The following is an 18,719-nucleotide window of genomic DNA, read 5'->3' on the forward strand; positions in this document are numbered from 1 at the left end:
TTTAAACATTAGCAATGAAATAACTTAACCGAATCCCATGAAAAAAGTCTATGTTCTTTAACTTTGTTTATTTTCTTTACTGGGTAAAGTAATATTCAAGGACATATTAAATTAGTTGGGGTCTGGAAGCAGCTTTCTAATATTTTACCATTAAAGTGAAATTACAGGATATATTGTGGTTCTGGATAAGTTACATATCCTTATATAAACATGTTAGTTACAACTATATTAAACAGAAGAATAAAAAGTGGTAGTCTTAAATAGTTGACAATTACATTCTTTCCTAGAACTTTGGGTAAAGAATTTGGTAGGTGGAATAATGTCTTATATATTTCAAAGGCTGTCAGTTAGCAATCCAGCCTATTTCCCAATAGGTGAATTCAACAATGGTTAGATTCCTCACAATATAGAGAGTACTACAGTGGCAGATTTAAAAAATGGGAAAGTGCATCACTAGCAATTAAAGTAGATTTCATTCCAGTTATTTAGAAAACTGATAGAATAAATAATAAAAGATACATACATACATGTATATTCCTAAAATCATTGGTCAAGATAAGAAGTATTGTAACAGCTAGCGAAGGAAAAAAAAAAAACATAGCTAGGCCAAAGAAGGCAAATTATGATAATTGAGAACATGGGAATGGATTTCTTTTTCAAGACACATCTGTGACTAATGCAGTATTTGGAAGATTGTTGAAAATAAGCATTAGAATTTCTTGTGGAATCAATTTAAAATTGTACCTTGTTGAAGTATATTTAAAACACACATATAAAGTAACAAATAGAACAATTACCTTTAAAATTGGGTCTGATTCTTGCATCATATCCTGATGTCCTCCCCATTAATTTATCCAGAAAATCAGAAGGTGACATTGGAGCACTTCGAGATCTTGCACTATCTGTTTCCTTTGTGGCAACCAAACTACAAATAAGAACAAAAATGTAGACTTTACAAAAAGGAGCATTTCTAATCATTGTTACCTACAAGTACAAAATAGCAATGCTAAGCTAAATATGTTTGGCAACAAAACATAAGACTTTAGATATCACACAGTGAAGATTATAATAAGATAGACATTTATAGATTTATAGTCAATACTTGTAAAGCTTCATATCTATTCAGTCCAACTTTCAGAGGTGGAATTCTTTTGTATTAAACCTGAAAACAAAGGCCACTTCCAAAATATTAAGCTTTCAAATCTGTATTTATAAAAGTCTGATATCTGACAGCAATTTTTAACCAAATGTATCCTTATTGCTTTAGGTGTAAGAAAATATGAAAATTCAACTGTGAACTACAATCTTATTGCTTTTATTGAGGGAAAACATCACCTTTCAGGTTTTGTGAATTTTTCTTAGCAGTAAAAAACTTCTGTCTAAAAGTTAAACAATCACATTTTTTTCTTCAATTAGAGTGTTTCCTGAATTGGTAACACACCAAGTTAAATTCACTCTACTTTCACCTACATGTCATTAATCTACAACACCTTTTGTTCAGATCTAAGATTTGTGTGTCACGACTGAGAAATTACCATAAATGTACCATGTGTACCAGGATATTATATTAGAACCTATGTCCAGGAAAGCTAGTGTGTTCCTATATTCTTTTCATGCAAATTTTTTCCTTTGTGTCCAACTACTTGTCCCAGAAACCCATAGTGTAGGCTACTTCTCCTGTCCAGGTCTTCACTTACATAGGCTTCTCCAACAGAAGTTGGGCCTGCTTGTTGAGATCAAATGGTTCTTTTTATCCACAGAATTTTGCTCGGGAATGTGAAACTGACTTTCTGGAACTGATGTGTCCAAGCTGTTGTCACTTCCTGAAGATCATCAATCATCACTTGCTCCCAGCTCTGTCATTCAACTCAGGACATTGCCAAATCTCAAACCATTTGGGTCACCATATGATCATAACAAGATCAATTATTAAATTCCTTAGATTTCTCCTGCCAGAATTTTAGTGTGAAGTAAAACTGGGACTTAGAGTCATCATCATTAAGTTGTCTACCACAGGGATATATGCAGTGATTCATGGGCACAGTTTTAAAATCTCATCAATCTCGGTGATAATATGAGAATGAGATTTCTGTAAGCACAGAATCACAAGTAACAGTATCTATTAGCTGTTGCCCTGTTCTAGAGGTTCTGTCCTGTTCTGGGCACTCTGAGTCACTTTCCCCAGTGATTCTCATTCTGTCATTCTTGCTTTCTTCCAGAATGGAAGCATTTTTCTCCCTATTCTGTTGGCTCTACATGACTTCGTGATCCTTTATCTCTGATTATTATTGCTCGACCAAACTGTCATTGTGGTCACTGGGAAGTTTATTCTAATAAAAAAACATTACAATAATACAGTTTTTTTTAAAAAAAAACTATCTTCTCAATGACTCTAGAGCTCTCTTCTACCATCTGATTTTAAGGAAGTTTTTTCTGTTCTATCAAGAAGCATTTGTTTATATTCCATGCTTCAAGAATAGTGTGGAAAAGCATCGTTGGAGCTTTTGTAGCTACATGCTGCTGCTTCTAAACCATTCTCTTTATTTCCCTTGCAAAATCTCTCCTTTCAATGACCAGAAAATAAACTTCTACATCCTCCTACCAACAAATATACCAATTTACCTTGATCTGAACCAATAATACTCTGCCTCCTTCTCTATTAAAAATACTAGATGACTGTGTATACTGAATACAATCCTTCACATTGAGTGTGGGAAGATTATCCTAGATTATCAGGGGCAGTTCTATATGCAACAACATACAAGGATATTCATCCTTATAAGAAGGAGGCAGAATTATATCTGATGAGAGACAGAAGAAGGAAGGCAATGTGACCATGGAGACAGGAATTGGGGTGACCCGGCCACAGCGAAGGAATGCTGGCAGCCACCAGAAGTTGGAAGAGAAAAGGAATGAATTCTTCCCCAGAGTTTCTGGAGGTAGCATGGACCTACTCACACCTTGATTTTGACTCAGTTAACTGATTCCAGACTTCTGGCCTGCAGAACTGTTAGAGAATAGATTTCTGTTCTTTGTGGTAATTTGTTGCAGTTGCCATAGGAAACTAATACTAACCTTCTAGTGAATTTTTCATTTCTGTCAGGCTGCTTTTCAGCCCCAGAATTACTCTTTGGTTCTTTTTTTATAATCTCTATCTCTTTATAATTTCCTTTTTGGTGAGATATTATCATACTTTCTTTTTAGCTCTTTGTACATGGTTTCCTTTAATTCTTTAAATGTGCTTAAAATAGTTAATTTGAAGTCTTTGTCTCGTAATTGCAATGTCTTTGTTTCCCTAAGCATGCTTCTATTGATTGCATTTTTTCTGTGTTTGGTCCATACATTTTTGTTTCTTTGTGAAACTTATAACTTTTATTGAAAACTGTACATTTTAAGTAATATAACTCTGGGAATCATATTGTCTTTTCTCCCCAGAGTTTGTTGTTGTTGCTCTTTTTTAAAGGGACTTTTCTGAGCTAATTCTGTAAAGTCTACTTTCTTTATAATATGTGACCATTCTACTTGGTTAGCTTAGAGATCAGCTAGTAATTGAGCATGGATTTTATTAACTTCTAGAGCCAATAAGTCTCTCAGTATTTGCTGGGGGTTCTGTGTCATGGGGTCATACCTTCAACACTATGTCAGGCAGTTGATTACTCTAGACTTTACTTTCACTTGTGTGAGGCCTAAAAGTCAGCCAGAGTTGAGAGCTAAGGGTCTTTTCAGGTCTTTTCTGAGCATGCACACAACCCTGGGTGTGTTACTTTGCTAGATCTGCCATGACATAGTATCATGAACAGGTGGCTAATGCAACAGAAATTAACTTTCCCACAATTCTAAAAGTCCAAGATCAAGTTGTCAGCAGGGTTGGTTTCCTCTGAGGGTCTCCTTGTTGGCTTGTAGATGTCCACTTTCTGTTTTTTCATATGATATTTTCTGTATGTGTGTCTGCTCTAACTTCTTATAAGCACACACACATATCGGATTAGGGCATATTGTTTTACCTTAATTACCTCTTGGTAAGGTGACAAACCTTACCTCCAAATAAAGTCATGTCTGGAGGTAGTGGCAGGTAGGACTTCAACATGTGAGTTTTGGGAGAAAAAAATTCAGCCCATATATGTGGCTTTCCAGATAACCAGGAATATATGCCGATTTTCCAAACCCATATGGACATATCATTCCAATGCTTTTCCATTTAACATTTTTGTTAAGCATATTGTTTGTCCCCACTATTACTGATTGCCTTAGGCATCTGTGAAGTTAAAAAATTGACTCTAAATGTTTTAAACAAACTTCTCCAGGAAAAGGGCTTTTGGCGGTGGGTGAACTCCAAGTTAGGTCACAGAAAAATAGATTTGCAAATGGTGTATTCCAGAAAACCTGCAGACAAGTCAAATAATGATCATTCTTAAAGAAAAAGGCCTTAAAGGAGTTCGGACTCCATGCTGTCTCCTCTGGTGGCTGCCAGGTTGTGGATTTGTCCTCTAATTTGGGGCTATTGGTTTACTTTGTCACCACAGAGCTGAAGAGAGGGAGTGGGAAATATAGCAAATTATAATGCCATAAATCCCACTGTTTTTACTAAGAGAAAGATATTTTTCTTTAGTAAACAACTTCAGGAATCACTACAAGCCTCCGATTAACTGTCAGGCTTTTGAAAAATTTGATTCTCACAATTATATTTTTGCCAGTTTTCTTGTTGCTTTCATGAAGGAGAGAATTTGTCGATGTCCTTACTCTCCTGTATTTTTCTTACTCTACTGTTTTTGCTGATGTCACTCTCTAATAATGCCTCCCTAGACTTATTTTTATATTTGTTTTACTGTATCTTTGCTTTAAATAACCATATCCCTCACAGTTCCGTTTTGGAGCTCTTCCTCTGCTCTCTTTGTGAATAATTTTATTTACTCTCATGGTATCAACTGCATACCATGATACTATTTTGTAGGTCTTTCAAAAAAACACCTTTATTCATAAGTAATGTCAAATTTACATTTATTTATTTATATTTAGAGACAGGGTCTTGCTCTGTTGCCTAGGCTTGTGTGCAGCAGCATGATCATAGCTCTCTGCAATGTTGAACTTCTGGGCTTAAGCAATCCTCCTGTGTCAGCCTCCTAATGGGGTCTCACTATGTTGTCCAGGCTAGTCTACAGCTCCTGGACTCAAGCAATCCTCCTACCTTGGCCTGCCAAAGCACTGGAATTACAGGCATGAGCCACTGCACCTGGCCAAGATTTACTTTTAAAAGAAAAGATGCAAAGTCTGTCTTTACGATTTTCCTATAATATATGTCCAAAAACTGTAGAGTAAATATTCTAAGTGATTGTTATTCTTGTGGCAGTAATAAAGAAGTAATTATATCTATCTATCTATCTAGGATCTCAATTTTCATATATATTTTCAGATACAGCAAGTATTAGCCAGCACAATAAAGAAAAAAATAAAAGACTAAGATTTAATTAAGATTAAAGATTTAATTAAGATTAAATCTTAATTAATTTTAGATTTCAGATTTTCACTATCTACCAATAACTTTGACAAAACAGTAATTTTATTTATCTAGGTAGATCAATGCTAAATTTTAATGATAATAATCTCTCTTGTATTTATACAAATCATATCTTGCAAAAGTCTGTCCTTTTCTAGTTTTCATTAACCCATTTCTAAACTATTTTTACAAATGTTACAATTGATGATCAATCTTAAAATAGAATAAGAAAATCAAAAAATCACATTTTTCTCATCTCATACTAAGCAATCATTTATCCATTGCAACCGGCTATTATAATAGTTTAATATTTGATCCAATGTGAGAAATAAGGTATTAAAAATTTTCCAATAGTGGATGTAGAGATGTCATCTCTGTATACTTTTTAAAAATATATTACTCCAAATACAAGTAGTGGTAGGGACTGGCATGTTAAGTGTCATGAGATGCTTGCATTTTTTGTAGTATATGATAATGTTGCTTAAGAACTCCCAGAATCCTGGACATTTATAGGAAGGCAACAGCATTAAACAATCAAAATACAACACAATTTTATGCGCACGCACACACACACACATACACACCACACACCATGCTCACTATAATTGTATTGTCCCAAATTCCTGATTGAATATTTCAAACCCTATTAGCAAGCACTCTCAGTGCCCAAATATTCCTTTTGAATAACTAAATTAAAAAAGCAAGATTGTTGTTGTTTAAATATGACATACTCATTCTTAATCTTTTTAAAGGTTAAAAGTTGTTATTATTTTAAATCTTATTTCATTTCTTTTGATGTATTCAAAAAAGAATAATTGAGCTACTGCAATAACTGCTTTCCTGAAATTTGATCTGATATTGGTTCTATAAAAATTCTATTTGAAATACACTTTCATTGCCAAAAATATTTGCTTCCAAGTATATTATGGAAAAATCATGACTAATTTACCAGGGTTGGGAATATATAAAAACCATTTAACAGGGAACAATAGTTTTATGAGTAGTAGCCCATTCATTTATTTATTTAACAGCCATTATTGACAAGTTCCAAGGAGCTTGGCATCATGCCTAGAACAGTCTCAAAGAGAAAAAAAGTATAAATAAATACATAATTATATATATTTATATTGCCTCTATATAACCTCAGTGTTTAATCTTTTTAAAGATCAACTTGTTAAAATCGTTTCTGCTAATATATAAATTTTCCTTGTTTATGCAATTAGTAATTAAATTAAGCTGGGGGAAGGAAAAGATACCACCTCTTATCACTAACATAGACCAAGATGGAAGATACATCTTTGGTTAATACCCTTAGAAAGATGTGAGGTATTTCATCTTGTAGCAGAAAATCTACTAAAATTATCTGCTTTCTCTAAAAACAGTTATATATTTTATAATCCAATGTCTCATTTTTTTTCTATTCTTTTTTTTAGACGGAGGAGTCTCACTCTGTCGCCCAGGCTGGAGTGCAGTGCCGCGTTCTCGGCTCACTGCAAGCTCCGCCTCCTGGGTTCACGCCATTCTCCTGCCTCAGCCTCCTGAATAGCTGGGACTACAGGCACCGGCCACCGCCCCCAGCTAATTTTTTGTATTTTTAGTAGAGACGGGATTTCACCGTGTTAGCCAGGATGGTCTCGATCTCCTGACCTCATGATCCACCAGCCTCGGCCTCCAAAAGTGTTGGGATTACAGGCGTGAGCCACCGCACCCAGCCTTTTTTTATTCTTTAATACTTAAGATTAAAAATATATTTTACCATGAATGTGAATTAAACACAAAATTATGGTTCTTTTGACATGCATTTAAAATTAATAAAAGCACAAATATAATTTGATAAATGTATTGAGAACTATACATGAAATACACATTGGGCTGGGATGGAGGAGGAATATGTAATAGATGATAAACTATTTTCAAAATATAATACACAAACTTTTATAAGCCTTTTATAAATGGAGACAAGTTTACTACTAATAAAATTATAGTGCATTTATTTATTATGTAAAAGTATCCTTTCTTATACCATAATGTAATCAAATACAAGGTATATATTACAAAAATGATTTTTGAGTTCTTATATAATTTGTTAGATGCAAGGCACTGCGCTACGACCCGTAAAGTATATAAAACACGAATCTCCCGTAAAGTATATAAAACACGAATCTGAATCTTTAACATGTTCACAGTTCAGTTGATTACTCTGTGTGGTCTCCTTATGAAGTGAGCAAGAGCTGAAAAATGAGATGACACCGAAGTGAATGATCAGTTGGTTCCCTTCTTAATATGGTGTGAGCAAAATCCTCACGTTTTATAACAGAATTCAAAACCAAGCTCTACAGATTGGTGCCTATAAAATGAGAAAATTCTGAAAAGATTAATATTTAAATTTTCTTTACAAGTTGCTATGGTCTCAATGCCACATGGTCTCAATGCCATGCATTTTGGACTCACCAAAATTCATATGTTAAAATCCTAAACCCCAAGGTCGTGGTAATAGGAGTGGGGACCTTTGGGAGGAGATTAGGTCATAAGGGCTCCAAATGAGATTAGTGTCTTTCTGAAAGAGGCCCCAGAGATTCGCCTTGCCCCTTCCACCATATAAGGTTACAGTGAAAAGAGAGTGGACAATGTACCAGGAAGCAGGCCCAAAAGCAGGCCCAAAACCAGACAATTTGCTGGTGCTCTGATCTTAGACTTCTCAGCCTCAAGAACCAGGAGAAATAAACTGTGTTGTGTATAAGCCATCCAGTTTATAGTATTTTGTTTTTGCAGCCTGAAAGGACTCAGGTACTATTGATGTTTCCTTCAACGACACAGACCCATTCAATTGCTTATGGGCAATTGATTTTACTTCTAAAGGTTCACATTTTTTACTCAAAAGAAATTATTGTTAGCAAATTTACATTGAGTTATTGGCTAAAAAGCATTTTTACATAGTCTATCCCTTTCTTTTCTTCTCTTTCTTTCTTTCTTTTCTTTTCTTTTCTTTTTTTTTTAACAGAGTCTCACTCTGTCACCAGGCTGGAGTGGAGTGCAGTGGTGCGATCTCGGCTCACTGCAACCTCCACCTCCTGGATTCAAAGTGATTCTCCTACCTCAGCCCCCCGAGTAGCTGGGACTACAGGCATATGCCACCACACCCAGCTAATTTTTGTACTTTTGGTAGAGAGGGGATTTCTCCATGTTGGCCAGGATGGCCTCAATCTCTTGATCTCGTGATCCATCCTTCTTGGCCTCCAAATTGCTGGGATTACAGGCATCAGCCACAGCGCCCGGCCTCTTCCTTTTCTGAAAGGGGTGGAGGCTTTGCTCACAGAAAGACTTCCTATTAGCTAAACTCTTACTCTAATATATTTCTCCTAAAACTCTCTTCGTATTACAATAATATCTGAGCCTTGTACCACGTGAACATTAGCAGACAGCCCTTAGAAAACCAGTCATTTAAGGGAACTCACAGGCTCCATATAACCAATTTGGCATCCTACTCAAAGTTTTAAATAGCCCACATCATTTGTACATACATATTCAAAAACTTTTTTTAAGATTTTTAAAACTCAGGGTAGGAAGAGATGGTGAAAAGAAACCCAATATTAATTTAGAATGAATTTTGGATAAGAAACTTTACCATTAAAGTCATTTCTATTTTGTTTAAACCTCCTAGTTTCAACAGAGCTGATGTATTTATAGCAAGTTACTAAGATTGTTAGCAAATTAGTTATGATCAGTACTTTGGAAGGAAGCAGCTTTGACTTTTTTTTTTTTTTCGAATAGTCTTTTATTTATGAATCTCCACAAAATCTGTGGTAATTAGCTTGCCTCCCACACTTCACTCTTCTGTGCTGCACCAAGTATTTCATTTACTATTAACTTTTCTTGGAAACTCTGTGTGGGCTCATACACATTCCCATCAATGAAAGTTTTTAACTTAGGTATTTTATATATTTTTATTTATATAAAGACATGCTACTTGAAAGTTCAGAAACTTTAATTTCATAACTATTGACAGAAACCGATTCATTCAAGTATTGAAACAGAACATCAAAATTTAACAATAATATCCAATAATATAAGGAAGGAATAGCTGGGCGCATTGGCTAACACCTGTAATCCCAGCACTGGGAGGCTGAGGTAGAAGGATGACCTGAGTCCAGGAGTTCGAGACCAGCCTGAGCAACATAGTGAGACCTCTTCTCTACAAAAAATCAAAAATTAGCTAAAGAGATAGCAAATGCCTCTAGTCCCAGCTACTCTGAGGCAGGAGAATTGCCTGATCCGTGGTGGTCAAAGCTGCAGTGAGTCATGATTGTGTCACTGTGCTCCATCCTGGGCAACAGAGTGAGACCCTATCGCGAAAAAAGAAAAAGAAAAAGAAAAAAAAGATAGGGGAGTAAAATATATTCACTCACTTTTGGAGGATGAAAATAGCCAATAAATATAGATGGTTTTATGTTGACTTTAATATAATTGCCAATAAGTATCTCTGCCAAATACACCTTAAAATTTTGAGAGAAAATGCGGAAGTTGAAGGTGAGAAACATCATGTGGGTTTGAGACAGACCTTGAGACGTGGGGCCACAATGTTCCATGCATCTATTTTCAAAAGTTATTTGCACAGAGGGAAGAATGACTCTTGGGGAACAAATCAGTGCCTAGGCTCCTGAAGCACAGAAGGTTTGGGGTATGACGGAGAAAGAGAGATTACTATGTATTCACGACCTCCATGAGCTAGTCCTGTAGAGTTATGGGCCCTTATGAAAAAAATTTATTATTTGGGCTTTTCTAAGTTGTAAGTAACATAAGCAATTGATATTTCTAGCCACAGTTTGAAAAATAAGATGTAGAACGGAAGATACGAGCATTTTACCCATCTCCCTATACTTCAGTGTAGGGACAACTTAAGAGAAATCTGGTCATCTGGGAATATGTGATGTTTTGAGTATCTCAAACTAAAGCATAGTGGCTAAGAAAAAGAATCATTGCAGGGAAGCCACTACTAGCGAAGTAGGCCTTAAGTTAATTTTTGGACATCAATAATTTTTAAAAAAAGGCCAATGTGGTAGAATATTTAAAAGACTTTTAAGGCCGGGCGCGGTGGCTCACACCTGTAATCTCAGCAGTTTGGGAGGCCAAGGTGGTCGGATCACGAGGTCAGGAGACCGAGACCATCCTGGCTAACACGGTGAAACCCCTTCTCTACTAAAAACACAAAAAAAATTATCCAGGCGCGGTGGCGGGCGCCTGTGGTCCCAGCTACTCCAGAGGCTGAGGGAGGAGAATGGCGTGAACCCGTGAGGCAGAGCTTGCAATGAGCAGGGATCACGCCACTGCACTCCAGCCTGGGCGACAGAGCGAGACTCCATCTCAAAGAAAAAATGAAAAGAAAGGAAAAAACAAAAAACAAAAAACAAACAAACAAACAAAAAAAAACCCAGACTTTTAAAACACCTCTGGAGACAGAGAAATAGCTAAAACTTGATGGGCTACTAGGATCTTGATTCTTGTCACTGTTGGCAATGTGCCAGTGAAATATGATATATGGTTATCATTTTGAAGTGATCGCATTTCTACCTGCAGTTGAATAAGGACTTGCGAATTTTAATTTTTCAAAGACAAATGATAGCTGCTTCCTGATATCTTAGGGAAAGGATTAATATACATTTCATTTAGTTATCATCATAATGCTATTAGTAATAATTACCTATGGATTACAGATGAAGAAACAAAAGTATATAGAAAAGTTAGTGATTTTTCTAGGCCACTCAAATATTGAGAGTAAAAGCCTACATTTTAAAACAAACCAAAGCTTCCACTTAAAGCAACTAGAAAAGGTTTTTTAGAAAGTGCCATGGCAGTGCTAAAAAACACAGTGAAAAATTACATGATTAAAACCTAGGTAAAAAGAAACTCGAAGGCAATCCCTATATTTGGAGATGCATTTCCCTTTGGGGTGGCAATAAATTCCATAAGTAGTAACTGAGAGGCTAACAACCTGAACACCAGTTTTGAAAAGTTTATGGATTTAGTAAGACAAAAATTGCATTCTAGGATTCACCAAAATGGCGAACTCATATGAGTTAGAGATCTAAAACAATTACAACTTTTAAGAATTCAACGTTAGTAAGAATGACCCAGAAATACAGAACCTTAGAAGAAAGATAAGTATTACTTGAAATCCTCTCAATTTCCCAAGCTGGAATGCAGTAATAATCCCAGGGTGCTAGCAACTTACCTCTCTAAAAAAAATGCCAACATATTAAATACATCATTTCAGGAGGAAGAATATATCACTCTAAACCTCAAATTTTATCTGATTCATATGTACAATATCTGAGATGTAATATAAATACGCAGGAAAAAAGTAAAAGAGAATTAACTTTAAGATCTTAAACTCAAGACAGATGTGAAATAGATAAACCAAAGATTCAGATGATGAATTCATCACAGTGGTTAAGTTATATGTTTAAGTAGATCAAAAATTAAAAAACTGAGAATTTCAGCATGGATGATTCGACTTACTATTTTTTGACTTTCTGATGGTGTGGGCCATTTGTTTGTTGTTGTTGTTAAAAAAACTGACAATGTTTGGCTTAAAATAATAACGATTACACCTGCTTTTTACTCTCAGTACAGTTTTCAGTACATTACATGAGGATAGTCAACACTTTGTTATAAAACAGACTTTGTATTAGATGATTTTGTCCAACTGTAGGCTAATAACGTAAGTATCCTGAGCGCGTTTAAGGAAGAGTAGGCTAAACTATGATGTGCAGTAGCTTAGGTATATTAAATATATTTTCAACTTACGATGAGTTTATCAAGATGTAACCCCATCATAAGTCGAGCAACATCTGTATTTGCTCTTGAATCCACACCAGCCTCTTTCACCACTCCATTAATAAAATGCTCTTGTCAAGGTCCTAATATCCTCCACAGAGCTAAATCCAATTAATTCATATTGAGGCATTTTTTCTCCAATGACACTTCCCTTGGTGACATCATCTAGTCTCATGGTTTCAGACATAGCATAGAATACACTGGACAATTTTAGTTTATATCTTGAGCTATGAATTCCCCTGCACTGCAAACTATTGGGTCCAACTGCTTACTTGTCATCTCCACTTGGATATCTGACATTACATCCAAATCAAACTCCTGTCATTTCCACACAAGTTTGCTCTTTCTGCATTCCTTTCAAACTTGGTTAATAGCAACTCTGTTCTTCCAATTCTCAAGATGAAAATCTTTGCTAATTACTGACTCCACTTTTAACTTTTACATATGATATCCATCCTGTTGGCCTTACCATCTAATTTTATCCATAATCCATCCACACCTTACCATGTTCTCTTTGACTGGTCTGTTCCAACTTAGCACTAGTGATTACCTTTGTCTAAAGTGCTCATTGGTCCTCTATTCATCTCATTGACTCTTACTTATCATTATGATCCAGATTTAAGCATCATTTCCCCAGGAAGCCTTAACTATTCTCTCTGATTTTAGAAAATACTGCTAAAATGTGTCTCAAGTCTGTGTCTTTCATCGGTAGCACTTGTTGCAATTGTAATTGGATTGATATATGTCTATCTGCCTCCTTTGTAGGGTATACTATTTAAGCAAAAATTGTGACGGTTTCATTTGTTTAGATTGCCCTAAAAGTAATTCAAAATATCTAGAGTAACTCCATAAATATTTTTGAAATGAATTAACTGAATATAATGAGGGAGATGTCAAGCCTCAGAATTTGATCCTCCAAACCAACCAGTAGTCATGCTTTGAGTACATGTTTAACACTAGAGAAGATCTAAACTTTCTCCTCTCTCATCCTTGTGCCCAAGTTAAGCGTGATGCTGATGAATAATTTAAAAATATTGAAATTGGCCCAATTTTCCCATAGAACTGACATTTACATTTTTTTTTTGAATAAGCATAGAAATTGCCCCTCCTGGTCTTAAAACTTGAAATTTACATTTGTCTCATCTGAGTTCCTTTCTCAGAACACCTGCCATCAGTTCTCCCAGATAGTATCAAGGAACTGAAGTGTACCAGATCACTACATCCAGATAATGAGACAACAAAACCCTCATCTATCATGATTGTCCAACTGACCACATGCTGTCTGTTGATCAACACCTCTTCTTTACCCCCCCCCCAATTATTGTCTTTGTGCGTAGTTACATTCCTTCCCTATTATATAGACCTCTAGTTTTAGTCAACTGGGGAGGAGTTGAGACTAATCTCCTGTCTCCTGGCTAACATCACCCAAATAAAGACTTTCTTTCCTGGCAATACTCATTGTCTCAGTGATCAGCTTTCTGTGAGGTGAGCAATGGGACCTAAACTGAACCCCTGGTGTTTGGTAACGGTATTATGGTACAAAGATTTAGAAGTAGATAGAAATCAAGTTGTAGAAATCTAAAAGAGAAACTTGAGTCATCAAAACCATAGTCTGAAAATTGTCATTTAAAGTTGAAACTAGAGAGTTGTAAATTGAAATGCTGTCGGTATCTTTTTAATCAGGCTTGATATTGCAGTAGTGTCACATTCAGGACTTACATAAATTAGTGCTTATTAGGGGTTATCTATATCCAATGCTTGCCAGTTGCCAGTGATAAATTATATATGTTTGAGTGTGAAGAGTTAATATTGTGTTATGGTGCGGATGGGGTGGGGAAGGAGGACTCCATTCAATAGTGAAATATATGACAAAAAAATAGCGTAATTATTTGAGATTTCTTAAATCTAATCTTTATACAATTTGTTGGTTTTATCTATAAAATTTATTTTCTTCATACACTCATTCATTTTTACTAAGCTTTGAAAATACTAAACTTGAAATTCATGGTAATTGTTATAACTTCATAAAAAACGATCTCTTCTCGTGGGTAATAGTTTATTTCTTTATAGATTTGGCATCAGCTTATTTAAACTGAAAGAGCTAAAAGACCATAATGCAACTAATTAACTCACTGATTTGTAGCTTCTTAATGACTTATTTATTTTAAAGGAAACTAATTAAGTGTTTCAGAATACATTGAAAATTACTTAGAAAAGACTTAATAGCTCCTATTGTTCACACTCAAGATAGTAAAATGGAAGACGTCACAATACAGTGTTTGAGGCTCCAGATGGATAGTCAGGAAGCTTGTATTTTGTTCTTTTCTGTCATTAACTAGTTGTTTGGCCTTGGGCAAGCCAGATATTTTACCAGTACACATTTTTCACAGATAAGTTTAGTAAAACAAATGATGTGACATACACATATGTTTAGAAAACTGCCAAGATCTTACGCTGAAGTTTGGCTTTTTCATTGGATACCATGTCTCTTGTGGTCAGGGACATTTTTAATTGAAATGCAGAGAAATCCACTTAACCTAGTTTATGTAAAAGAGCCCTGAATGGTGATAGTAGTATCTTACGAGACTTAAATGTAGAAAAAACAGACAAACTTCAGCAAAGACTGAGCATCATAAAATTAAGAATCTGATTGACTCATCCCAGTTCATGAATTCAACTCCTTGCTAAATTGCTTCAGCAAGAGATATTCAAAGTCACTTTGCAAACATGTAGTTGTAGGGGCCTTGACTGAAAGACTTGTCTCCTAGTTTTCCTTAAATAATTTCTCATTCATGACATTTGTTTTTTTATAGCCCAACTACTGAATGGATATTTAAAGTATTCTGGGGTTTATATTGTTTTGTATTTAATAATTTGATTTTGGTTTTGGTATTCTAAGCAAGATTTGTAATAATTCAAAAGAAATCTATCAGTTTATGTAAGACTCAGTGAAAATTTATAGGATGAAGGATTTCTGAAACAGTGCTCCAGAGTTTCAGGCAGGAAAATGTTGAACAGACAGGTGAAAAGAGAAAGTCTCCTAGAACCTGTGATAGGAAAGAGCATGGAAAATACAAGAGACTAGAAAAATGTCAGCATGGCTGGAAGAGAGAAAGAGAGCATCAACCTAATAACAAATGAGGCTGGAGAGCACTACAAGTACCTGATCGTGTAGTACCTCACAGACCATATTATGGACATGTATCTTCATAGCCCCATTATGAGACAATTCTAGTGGTCAGGAAGAAAGTTGAGGGTAGTCTTGGTAATTTTAACAGCAACAGGGATGGAGAAGAGTGGAACAACCTAAGAGATATATAATTAATAGAATCCACAGAATTTGGTGGTGGTTTGGTACTGGATGTGAAGGAGAAGAATGTCTTCAGGATCGAAGTAGTGTCATTCATCTGGGATAACACCCGCAGTTTGTTGTCTCACGGCCACAGAAAACTAGGACATGGATACGCCAGAGTGAGGTTAAGAGTGGAAGTTTAATAGGTGAAAGAAAGAGAATAGCTCTCTGCACAGAACATGCAGTCCTGGAGAAAATGTGTTACTGCTTCCACAGCGAAGTGCAAAAGGTTTTATAGATGAGCTTGATGGGGTGGTGTCTGATTTACATAGGGCATGAAAGATTGGTCAGACCAGGTGTGCCATTTGCATAGGGTGTGAAGAAGCTGGCCACCTCACCCTAATCTTTTATTATGCAGATGGCTTCTCTACTTGGCTGGTGCCAGGTTTCCTGGTTCTTTACTGTACACGTAGTGACAAAGAAAAGTGAAGATGGAGCCTCCGGGTTGAACATACCTGGCTTCCAGATTGCCCCTTTCTATTGGCACAGCTGTCAGCATTCCCCTGTACAAGCTTCCAGCTTGCTTATCTATGTTTGCAGTTCGATTTTTCAGGCTGCTCTTTGTTAGAAAAGAAATGATTCGGGGGCTGCTTTTTGCTAAAAGGGAAGCCTTGCTGAGGACTCCTTTAACCTCTCTATCTGCCTAATAATTTCTTTCTAGCTCCTGTATCAGGATGACTGTGGTGGCTTTAAAATTGTTTCTCAATTTTTTTTGCCCTCCTCTCTTCAAAGAGTGCTGCCTAATTTCCTTCCTCTTGAACACTGGCTGGGTAAAGTGACTTGATTTTGCATGAATTTTGTGGTTAGATCATAAAACGCATTGCAACTTCCATCTTGCACTCTTTTGGATCACTCACTCTGGGAAGTCAATCATCGTGTGGTGAGAACACTCGAGAAGCTACAAGGGAGAAACCAAGGGCTTCTCCCAGTAGGCTTCATCTACTTCCCGCCCATTTCACTGAGCCATCTTGGAATCAGCTTCTCTATCACAGTTAAGCCTTCCTCTGACTTGACTGAGATCTTGACATAAACGTCATGAAAGATTCGGAGCTAGGACACCGACTTAAGCAGCTCCTGAATTCCTGACTAATAGAAACTTTCAGGCTAATAGGTATTTATTGTTGTTTTAAGCCACTTAAATATCAGGGTAATAAAAAATATTTTTACCGGGAAGTTTCTGCATAATAATAAAACAGGTTGATATGGAATCCATAGATTTTCAATAAATCATAACATTTATTATTATTATGAATATTATAGAAGTCGGGTCTTCAAGAGGATAGTTTATATGAGGAAATGTTTCCATGATGCTATCTGACAAAGGCAGTGATTCTTCAACTCTTCAAACTTTTGTGTAGTTCCAGAGAGCAATAAAAGCACCCTTGATTTGAGTTAGAGTATCACTGTCTCTTTGGGAAGGGATCATGTGGAGCCTTTGTCCGGATACTACTTCATATTTTCAAGGTCTTCCTTGAAAAGATCAGGTGAAAGGTATAGCAAAGACTTTCCAGAAGGACATAACCCCTGTTCTTATTCCATGTCAACATTTTTGACAAATCACTTTTTAAAATCTGGGATGTTCACCATCGTTAATTAAACATTTAAGATAATTAAGCTTAAAATTATAAACTTAAATCTGTAGCTTTACACACACATCTCATTATACTAATAGCTGCATGCATAAGCCTTTCAAAAAAAGCAATATTTAATTCCCCCAAAAAACTAAAAAAGCACGTTTTGAAAATCTAAGAAGAAACCAAACAACAAAATTTCAATATTCTTATAGAAGCACAAAATGTGCTGATTGTGAAGATAAGACAAAGCAGAATGTTTGTTCCCCATATTGTATTTCATATACATAAAAGGTACTCCTCTGTATCTGTCTCAAATTCTGCATCTGTGGATTCAAAAAACCAGCCATTGAAAATACTCAGAAAAAGAGGATGGTTGTGTCTGTACTGAATATGTAAAGGCTTTATTTCCTTGTCATTATTTCCTAAACAATAGAGTATAACAACTATTTAAATAGCATTTACCTTGTGTTAGGTATTGTCAGTAATCTAGAGATGATTTACAGTATGTGAGAGGATATGGGTAGGTTATATGCAAAGATGACTTTATTTTATATAAGGGATTTGACTGTCAGTGAATTTTGGTATCCTTGGGAGTCCTGGAACCAATCCCTTTTGTATACAAAGGGACGGCTGTATATGTATCTGTATATATTCCTATTGATATCAATATGCATACACAGCACATATTTGTATATTCATTTAGTTGTGTATATGTGGTAAAATAAAGTAATGGTCGACTCTACATGCAATAGGTGAAATACCAATAAAGTCTCTGTGACCAAGGAATGTACTTTATGTTGGAAGAAACAGAAAATAAACAAAATAAACATATACATAATTAAGATAATTAGAGACTGCCTTATGTTCTCAGAAGAAAATAGCCAGTATGATGAAATAGAAAATAAATGAGAGTCTATCTTGAATAGGTTGCTTGAATAGACTTAGAAAGTCGTTACTGAGCTGAGTGTGAAGCATAGGAAAGAAGGTAAAGAGAGCAACTACTTCAAACTCATGGTATTGTAGCAATAATCAATCTATTGGAAAATAATAACATAAACTTGTTCTCTTAAACCATGAAAATAAGTTACAGATAAATTAAATCTCTAAATATGTGTAACTATTTAAATAAAATATTCAAAAATAGTTCAAGAGTAAGCACATTTCTATTTTCTTTCCCTTGCAGTGTTCATTAAAAGACTACTAAATGACTAAAGACAGATGCACTTTCAAAGGCAACAGGAAGGAGATATCAGCAATGAGAAAGTTTTACAAGTAAATTTCTGAGAGATGAAAAAGAAAGAAATAATCTATTTTGTTTTTTATATTTATATATTTATTTTGAGATGGAGTCTCACTCTGTTGCCCAGGCTGGAGTGCAGTGGTGCAATCTCGGCTCACTGTAAGCTCCGCCTTTCAGGTTCACGCCATTCTCCTGTCTCAGCCTTCCCAGTAGCTGGGACTACGG

At 35.6% G+C, this 18,719-nt stretch overlaps 1 protein-coding gene across 2 annotated transcripts in view; it reads right to left on the reverse strand.

Annotated features, from left to right (window-relative positions):
• The window catches only part of GLRA3 (glycine receptor alpha 3), a 175,472-nt gene that overhangs the window by 134,694 nt on the left and 22,059 nt on the right, over nucleotides 1-18,719 (reverse strand). For both annotated transcript variants that reach the window (XM_025386061.1, XM_025386060.1), the window contains exon 2: nucleotides 798-925. In XM_025386061.1, the coding sequence (XP_025241846.1) occupies nucleotides 798-925 (128 nt within the window). The remainder of the gene's footprint in view (nucleotides 1-797; nucleotides 926-18,719) is intronic.

The sequence above is a fragment of the Theropithecus gelada genome, chromosome 5, assembly GCF_003255815.1.
Source record: "Theropithecus gelada isolate Dixy chromosome 5, Tgel_1.0, whole genome shotgun sequence".
Lineage (NCBI taxonomy): Eukaryota > Metazoa > Chordata > Mammalia > Primates > Cercopithecidae > Theropithecus > Theropithecus gelada.